The following is a 9,456-nucleotide window of genomic DNA, read 5'->3' on the forward strand; positions in this document are numbered from 1 at the left end:
AACAGAAAATAGAAAATGAGAATTGATCTAGTTTGGAACAACAATTCAATTAACATACAATATTCTGGCGGAATCTTTGCGTTCGTTCTCATTCTCGATTCCCACACGTTTCCTAAACAAGTACGATGTGTGTGTGTGTGTAATGAATACCCCTACTCATACGCTACGCTTTTCATGTCACACACACACTGAAGCACGCACATTTGTTATTCCATTTAAATGGTAAAAAGATTGATGTAATTATTAAATGCCGTAACCCCTGCGCTTCCCACACTCCCCACTCCACGCCACACGCACGCACACATACACACACACACACACACTCTCGACACTCGAAAACTCTACACTTACCTTGCTTGGCTGTTAGCCATCCCTTAAGGCTAGGTAAATCTCAAATTTTGACTTTTATTCATCAAAAATGTTTGTCGCCAGCATTCGGAGCACACACACACATGCACGCTGTGTGCTCTCTATTCGTCTCTCCATCTCCACTGCTCTGCTCTCAGCTACTCACCACTTCGTTGTGTGTGCTCCTTGTCTCCACCCCATCATCAACATCATCGTTCGGCCCACACGCCGCAGTTGTGCTGTTGCTCTCCCCACACTTACATTTTGCATTTTTTTTTTCTCCATTTCTGCTGTGTCTCGCTCGCTCGCGCTTATTGCCTTGCTTGCTGTCTCCCCTTCCCCACACAGCCACGATGACGACGCCGTCGACTCATCGTTCGTTTGCCTTGTTCTTGCTGCCTGCTGCTTGCCTGCCGATTTTGTTGTTTTTTTTTTTTGTGTAAAACGAGTTCTTTAAACCTTAAACAGAATTCAAGACACGTCAAATTGATTTTCATCTATTTTATTTACACACAAAAAAAAAAAGAAAAGACGGAGTGGAAGAAAAAGAAAAAAAAAAGAAACTAAAGCGAATTACATGGAAAGCAAAGAGGGAACAAATGTCAGGCGACACATTTCGTGTACCTTCTCAAATGTTGACTGCCTGGCATGCGTGTGAGTGTGCGAGTGTGTGTGCGAGTGTGTGTGTGTGTGTGTGCACATCCCTCTCTGCTCGACTTGTACCGAAAACGTGCTTACATTTTTAGCTACACACAGGCGCACGTTCATCTAGTTTGCATGTATTGAATAACTGCAACTGTAATACAGTTCGTTTCCCTTTCATTCCCATATTGACTGGCCAGTGCCACGCCTCACGCCCCCGCCTCTACCATCGCCTGCGCTGCTGTTAAACGTAACTCAAATCAATCAGCACAGCACAATCGTCGTCTCTTATCGCTCACTCCTCGACCAGCTCTTCTTCTTCTTCATCTCCCTCCACCCCTCGAAAGTCGCTAATCCCGCCAACATATGTTCGCAATGAAACCCAAGCGAGCAACAACCCTTACCACACATTCACACACACACACACACACACACACACACACACACACACACATACACTTGAGATAAACTTCCACTAAACCATTCCCATTCCCATTACGATTTCAATTTCGATTTCTATTTCCACTTCTCCACTTAATCCACAGATAAGAGCTCTATGAAACCAGTTTAAGATTCAAAATCAAGTTCAATATCAACTCGCTCATATTATGCGGACAATTCACTCTACATATAACCTTTCATTGAACTTCTCTTAATCCCTGTCATTATCCGATTTGGAAAGATACAAAAAATGGCAATTCAACTCGTTCAATAGATATGCTACTTAAATGCACTTTAAAGCTTATTGTAATCTGCAATTTAATGGCAATCTAAAGCAATTGTAATAACATTTAATTTGTTCTGCCTTCAAATAATAATTTTCAGCTTTATTTCTTAATTATTACATGCATAAAAAGTAATTTATTTAGTTTTATTTCACTTCTATAAAATGTAATTTTTGTGATAATTATTTTAGAGTATTTATCGCAAAAGTAAAATTTATTTGTTATTTGTTATAAATATTGTTTAATATACAATATTTCAAATTCTTAACACAATCTTCCAATTTGTTTATATATTTAGCAGAATGTAATGTAATGTTATTTATATTTAGAAATAGTAAATTCTTCTATTTAATATAAATAAGTTTGATTCTTAAGCTGAACTAGCAAACTTATGTTAAGTTAGATCCTAATTAGTTAACTGGCAATAAATAAATGTACTTTGTTATGCCAGGCATGATTCTTTAAGTATGTAAAAAATTTCGAATTCTGGTTTTTATTGTGTAATGTAATATAACGTAGAAAATAATTAAAACGTGATTTAAAGAATTCAGTGCTCTATATATAACTTACCTTCTTCAGTTTGCATTTTAAGCTAATTAAATGGAAATTTGTTATTATAAACTAACTAACGATAAATAAATAAAATTAATATTTCATATGTAATCAAAATATATTCATTTTTTTAATTCAAATGAAAAGTTTGAATGTTTTTTTTTTTATTTCAGTAATATGATGTTGAATTTAGTTGTTTTAAAAACATGTATTACAAAGTTATAATATAATATAATTAACGTCGAAGATTTTAGTAACTAGTGCTATAACTATAATTATGTTTAAGCATATCATTTTTTTCATTATATTTTCTTTTCTTTTCCTATTATTCTTCGTATCATATTTGTAGTACAAAAAAAAAATATCTTGACTGATTCAAAGCTTGTATTCTTTAAATTAAAGAGGTTTTCGTAAATACTTATTTCTGTAAAAAAATCTCATGCTATGTTTCATACATTGTTATTTTTATGAAATCGAATAACAAGCGTAAATTTAAATTTTTAGTATATACAATAATTACTATAGTAGTTATGATTCCTGAAAATTTGGTTGCGATGAAATAAAAATTGTCGAAGTTATTAAAGAAATATTATATATAGGGGCCTTAGTTGCTTTGGCCGACAATCTGGTATATTGTGCCGTCAATGGTATATTTCTATGGTATATATATTATACCAAATATACAATTCGGCATATTTTTAGTATTTTTGCAGTATATTCGGTATATTTTGAGAAAAAATACCTCAAAATATATTTCTTTTATTCAAAATTGGTAACGGGTATCTCACAGTCGGGTACACTCGACTGTAGCTTTCTTAGTTATTTTTTAATAATCTTTTTAAGCATGCCATTTTTTCTTTTCCTATTATTATTCGTAATTTGTAATATAAAGAAATATCTTAACTGATTGAAAGTTGTTATTATTTAATTTTAAGAATTTTCGTAAATACTTTTTCGTATAAAAATCATAGAAAAAAACATGTACAAATGAAACAAAATATAAGATTTGTACTATAAACGAAATAAAAGAAAAGACTTGTATGAAACGTAATAGTTTTGTACTTAGATCTTTATTTGTCATTTCTTTTCGTATTATTCTATTATTACGAGTGTTTTGTTAAACTTTCTTTATAGCTAACCTGAATTGTTGAATTTATGAACCTTTCCTGCTTTCCGCTCAACTTCTCAATCTCATTACAAATCTAGCACACATATTATACATATGCACATGGGGAGCATTTGGTAATCGGGCACTACTTGCACCCTAGTGTTAAGTGCTCCATTGAGTGGCAGCAGCAGTTGCCGCAAGTGGAGCAACAACGCGATGCGAAGCTGGGCGCAAAAAATAAAAGGAAAAAATGAAGAAAAAGGTTCAGTTCAGTGCATTGGCCTCCTCGCTGGGGTTGTGCGTATCACACTAAATGCTAGCTGCGTGTGTGTGTGTTTGTGTGTGTGTGTGTGTGTGTGTGTGTGTGTGTGTGTGTGTGTGTGTGTGTGTGTGTGTGTGTGTGTGTGTGTGTGTGTGTGTGGGACAACAACAACAACAGCGAGTACAAAAGACGGCAGGTGTGTGAGCCGAAATGCAGCTAAGTAAACTGCTTTGGTATGTTTTGTTGTTGTTGTTGTTGTGTGTTTTGTTTGCATTGCAACAGCTCTGGCTCTCGCTCTGCCCCATGCCACATGCCCCATGCGGCAGGCAGCAAGCAGCTACTCGACAACCAACTCGCATCCGACATATTTGATAATGAACCTTTAATAACCGTCAAGACTGAAGCAAGCGAAGCCCATCGCAACTGAAGCTGAGACTGCGGCTGCGGCTGAGTTCGCGTGTGTGTGTGTGTGTGTGTGTGTGTGTGTGTTTTTGACTCAGGCACAATCCCAAAACCGAGGGGTTAACTTCGTAGCCAGGGCAGCCCCTATGACAACGACACACTTACACACACGCACACGCGAGCGAACACACACACACAGACGCACACATTGAGAAATTTCGCAGGAAAGGCAACCAAAGAAGCCGAAGCCGAAACCGAAGCCGAAGGCCTAAAACGTTTGCCGAAGCCAGACGGTGGTTGTGTCTCTATACATACACACACACGTATATATCTATATTTATTTATATGTATGTATGTGCGACAACTTTAGCTGGCTCTTTTCTTTGCGCGCTTCTCGTGCCACGCCTTTTGTTGCCCAGTTTTTGCGACAATGATGTCGCCTCCCCATTGCCAGGAGGGTTGCGTGGGGGAGGAGGAGGAGGGGGGGGGGTGAGGAGGGTGATTTCTGTCTAGCTAGACGTGCATTGTAACCTATCGAACAATTATCAGTTAAGCTGTCCCATTGAGAGCCACACAACGCCACATACAGCATGCCACATGCCACATGCCACATGCCACACGTTGTAATCCCAGCTAGTTTTCAATTAAACGCGCAATTTTCGTCCATGTTGTCTGTTGAGATGATTGAAGCCAAACACTACGCAAATCTTCCCTGTGGAGTTGGTATTATCTTTTTATTCTTCTATATAGCACAGAGGATTCAAAAGGGTCACTTTCGAGCATATAACAAAAACAGTTTGCAATAATAATCAAAAATAATACTAAATAACTTCTTACAGCTGCGAACATTGAAATAGCAGTGCAGCAGAAAGAAAGCCACATAACTGTTTTTTTTTGCATATTCCTTTTTGTTGGTTGATCGCTGACAGATTGTATTTGTGAAATGGAACATAGAGATAAGAACAAGCAAGTTTTTTTTCAGTTTTTCTGGTATTTTAATATTTTGCAATAATAATCAAAAATAATACTAAATAATTACTTAGGACTTCAATATTGAGTAGCTGATTTCTCCATATAAGGAGCTAAAAGTGAAAAAATTACATTTTTTCAGTTTGGAGGCAAATTTTTTTATAACAACAACTGAGATATGCTACGGATCCATTGTAATATGAAAATTTGGATATTTATTTATGACATTATACAAAAAAATACGATGAATGTGAAGATGTTTTTTTTCGGTCGTGGTTTACCATTTTCAGGAATTGCCCATATAAGAAATCTTGACTGTCTAGCTTAGCTAGATGATATAATATCGGAAGTGGATAGGAATAAAATGGAGTATAACAAGTAAGAAAGACAAAGTCGAGTGTGCTCTACTTCGAGATACCCGCTTCCCATTGTGAATAAAAGCAAAACAGTGCGGTATTCACTTTAAAATATACTAAATTAGTATACCAAATGTTATATTTGGTATATTGCTATAGTACTACATGCAAAATATACCGTAGAGTGCAAAATATACCAAAGCAATTAAAACAATTAACTAAGCGAGAAGAGAAATAAGTTCTAAAATTTTTGTCTGAAATTTGTCCAGAATTTTTGTCCATAAATCATAAAAACTATATATATTATTGCATGCACCACAATTCACGAGTCTAGCTTTAAAATTACGCTTGTTATTAGATTTTTATCAATTTGGAGGTGCGGAAGTAGGCGTGACAAAAATTTACAACAAATTTGATCTGCGTGCAAACATAACAAATGCTGTCGAAATACAATTATAGCTCTATCTCTTATAGTCTCTGAGATCTACATAGGTGTTCATACAAACAGAAGAAGAAGAATATATATACTTTATAGGTTCGGTGATGACTTTTTCTGCCTGTCACATACTAGATTTCATACAGGCACAAAGTTATAATACCCTTCCACCCAAATTTATACCCGCTAGCTAGGTATAAAAATAACGAAGTTCTTACAAATTGTTCTAGTCCTATAGCAGAAATTTGATACTATATCAGACTTTTCAACAGCTGTCAGCTATATAAATATTTTCATCGATAAGTGTACAAACATCTACGGGTCGCAATGAAACCTGCATTTGCTATGACAGTTCATATCGCTAACGAATATAAACCAAATTTTGTGAAATTTATAAAAAAGTACAGAACAAGCAACAAAATTCTTTATTCTATCGAGTTTTTGTCTAAAATCTTTTCAATTTAATTGTGACAGTAAATTACAAATAACTAATTTCTAAACAGATTTCAGACTAGTGCATGACAAATATAACGGATAAATAAAAACCAGCATTTACTATGACAGTTCTTATGTTCAATAGTTGTTCTGGATAAACCCAATTTTCTGGAACATATATAAGATAGTACCATCTTTTATATAGTACATCTTCTATACAAATTTGCTTGTTCTATAAACTCATGTTATGATAAGTAAAATGTGTATATAAGGTATACATTTGTATATTGCCTATCACAAGTTTAGCACACTTACCGATTAGTTTCAGAGGCTGACAGCTCGGTTATAAAAAGTGTGCGGGTCAACAAAACATATGTGCATATCGATAAGTCCCAAGGGTTAGTCCCATTTTTTTTTTTTATCACTATCTTAATCATATTCCTTTAGTTTTAACACATGCCATTTATTATCCACTTAAAATCGAAAGTAAGTATTTAAATATTCGCATCGGACAACTTGGATACATCGCCATTTTCATAGCATCCCATGTCCGCCTTATAGAGTATGCGATTAATATGAAACTGCACCGTATTGCGGGTATTCTCGGAATATTTGCCAAACTTATTGCCCAGATATTGTAGGAAAAATGCATCATCCGGATTGGAACAACTCGCTGCAATCGCTCCACAATTCGGCACCGTTGTCGTTGCAGTCGCCGTCGAGGATACCGATGAGTTCGGGTTGGGCATGGGAAGCGCACTTGTGTTCGATGAGGAGGAAGTATTTGCCGGGGTCTCGGAACTGTGTTGCGTTAAATTGGTGATGATGAAGGCATTCTCATCGGCATGACTGTCCTGATATGTGATCGATTCGCAGGAATCGTTCAAGTGACTGTCGCGCAGCTCAGTTTTGGCCAGAAAAACGCTCTCGAATTGTCCATTGGGCGTTGGATCCTCGGCGTCCTCGTCTTCGTCGTCATCGAAGCCATTGGAACAGGTCTCCGACATGGGCATCTGCAAGATTTTGGGTAGGCATTAGTAATTGTGAATCGGAATCAGGAATTCTTTCTTCTTCTTAAGTTTCCCCATTTAAATCATTATGGGAATTCTTTAAAACAATTCATATTGATGTTAAGTGTAATCTGATTTTAATTTGTAGTGAGAAAAGTAAAAAAAAAAAAAAACAACAATAGCTCAGCGGGGTTGCTTTCATGCATCTATAATGATCCATTTAGGGGTTGATAAGGGTTTTTTTCAAGTGAAGAGATGTTTTTTTTTTTGTAATTTATTTATTTTTATGACTACAATTTCAGAGGTTGCTTGGGAAATGTTTTTGTTAGTAGGAAATGCAAATGAATAAAACACCAAAAATTCGGTCTAAGTTTCTAAACAACGAACCCATTAATTGGTAGTTAAACACAAATCTTCACAATTATAAAGGGTTTCTCAAGATTATTGATAAAGCTGGTCTATACTGCAGTGAAAACTGAGGGATGTCCACTTAAAAGAGGCGAAATTCGGTTGGAAACATAGTAAGAGGAATTAACCGGCTAAAGGAGGAGTCCATTAAAGGACGATCTGTTTGCTTAGCATAGTTTGTTGTTGTTACCTGTTGCGGTTGTTGGCCAGGTTCATCAAGTCGGAATGTCAATTTTTCCTATAGTTGAAACAAAATCGTGCATTAGCTGATAAGGTTCAACAAATGTGGAACATAACCTCGAAAACAAAAGTACGGTTCACCCTCTCTCTTTCTCTCTCTATCATACTTACTGATTTGATGAACAATTTATGCGGTTCCGTTTCGAATTTGAACATGGATGACAACGGACCACCGGCTGCTGCTGCTGTGGAAGTCGACGTCGACGTCGCCGCCGTCGTCGTTGACGTTGCTGTTGCTGTTGTCGAATCGGTTGCTGCTTTTGAACCGGTTTGATGCGGCGGATTGGCGGATCGACGTCGCTGCCTTTCGATCATCACCTCGCCGTACGTGGCCGGGTGCTTGCGCTTCAGATGTCGCATCAGGTTCTCCGAATGGCGACCGGCCATATCGAAATAGCAAATTTTGCATGTGCTCTTGCGTATATCATCGTTATAGATGAAATGATTGTTAACGGGATTCTTGTATTTGCGCTGCGACATCTCGATAAATGAATCGAAATCGAAACCGAAACCAAATACGTTCAATAATCAAATATAAATAATAGTTATTGTACTAACAATAATAACAAGAAACAATAACAACAACAACAAGAACAACAACAACTAGCTTGAACAAGAGCAAAGCGTGCGTCGTATTTGAGTATCGTTCGTTTACTGAACAACAGAGACGCACCGTACCAGTTGGGAGCGAACGAGAGAGCGCTAGTAGTAGCCAGAGTCAGTCAGTGAAGTGAGCGAACGTAACACAAAAAAAAAAAAAAAAGAAACGAAACGAAAACAACTACAAAAAACCAGAGCAGAAACCAATTTATGAACCGGTGCCAGGCAATCGCAATCACAGTTAGCCTCGCAGCCACAGTATATTGCTCGCTCGCTCGCACGCACTTGGCTTGTCGCTCTACAATTCTGCAATGAGCGCGTTGCGTTCAGAGAGAGAGCGGTTCACAGCCAGACACAACGGTTCGAACTTCGAAGAGGAACAACACACACACACACTCACACGTACACATTGCAAAAACAGCAACAGAAACACAATCGTAGACACAGATATACACACACACATAAACAGACGCTGGCAGACAGAAATCGAAATACAGGCGCATTGCCTAAGCTCACACACACACACACACACAGAGCCATAAGAAGCGCACACGAGGCAATATGACGCCGACGTCGACGTCGACGAAAGCAGCGACGCGCTGAACCGGTTTGAAACGGTTTGTGTGTTGTGGCGAGCCATCGTTGCTGCTGTTGTTGTTGTTGTAGTTGCCTTGCCTTGCTTTGCTTGCTCTTCTGTCTGTCGATGTGTCTACCTGCTCCTCGTGTTGTTGTTATTGTTGCTCTTTGTCTGCCGCTGTCGACTGCGCTGCCGCTTAACACGTTGCGGCATCTGAGGGTCATTTGTGTATGTTTCGTTCTGTTGCTGCTGCTGCCGTTGTTGTTGTTGTTAAACAGTCTTATTAAACCAAACAAAATAAAACAAAATAAACGAAACAAGTCCAATTTGACATGCGACAAACCAGGATCAACGTGCAAATACCCTGCTAATTACTTTAGTGACTT

General features: G+C 37.6%; 2 protein-coding genes across 2 annotated transcripts in view; both read right to left on the minus strand.

Annotated features, from left to right (window-relative positions):
• LOC117573588 (serum response factor homolog B) overlaps positions 1 to 6,672 on the minus strand; it is a 45,348-nt gene extending 38,676 nt beyond the window's left edge. The window contains exon 1 of the mRNA XM_052006894.1: positions 6,551 to 6,672. Coding sequence (XP_051862854.1) covers positions 6,551 to 6,672 — 122 coding nt within the window. The remainder of the gene's footprint in view (positions 1 to 6,550) is intronic.
• Positions 6,673 to 6,729: 57 nt separating this feature from the next.
• LOC117577936 (uncharacterized) lies at positions 6,730 to 8,556 on the minus strand. Its single transcript, XM_034262942.2, has 3 exons — positions 8,005 to 8,556; positions 7,844 to 7,891; positions 6,730 to 7,248 (listed from the first exon to the last, which is right to left on the minus strand). Exons 1-3 carry the CDS (start codon positions 8,371 to 8,373, stop codon positions 6,730 to 6,732), a joined length of 936 nt encoding a protein of 311 aa, XP_034118833.1. The 5' UTR covers positions 8,374 to 8,556.
• Positions 8,557 to 9,456: the final 900 nt, after the last annotated feature.

Source organism: Drosophila albomicans, chromosome X, assembly GCF_009650485.2.
Source record: "Drosophila albomicans strain 15112-1751.03 chromosome X, ASM965048v2, whole genome shotgun sequence".
NCBI lineage: Eukaryota > Metazoa > Arthropoda > Insecta > Diptera > Drosophilidae > Drosophila > Drosophila albomicans.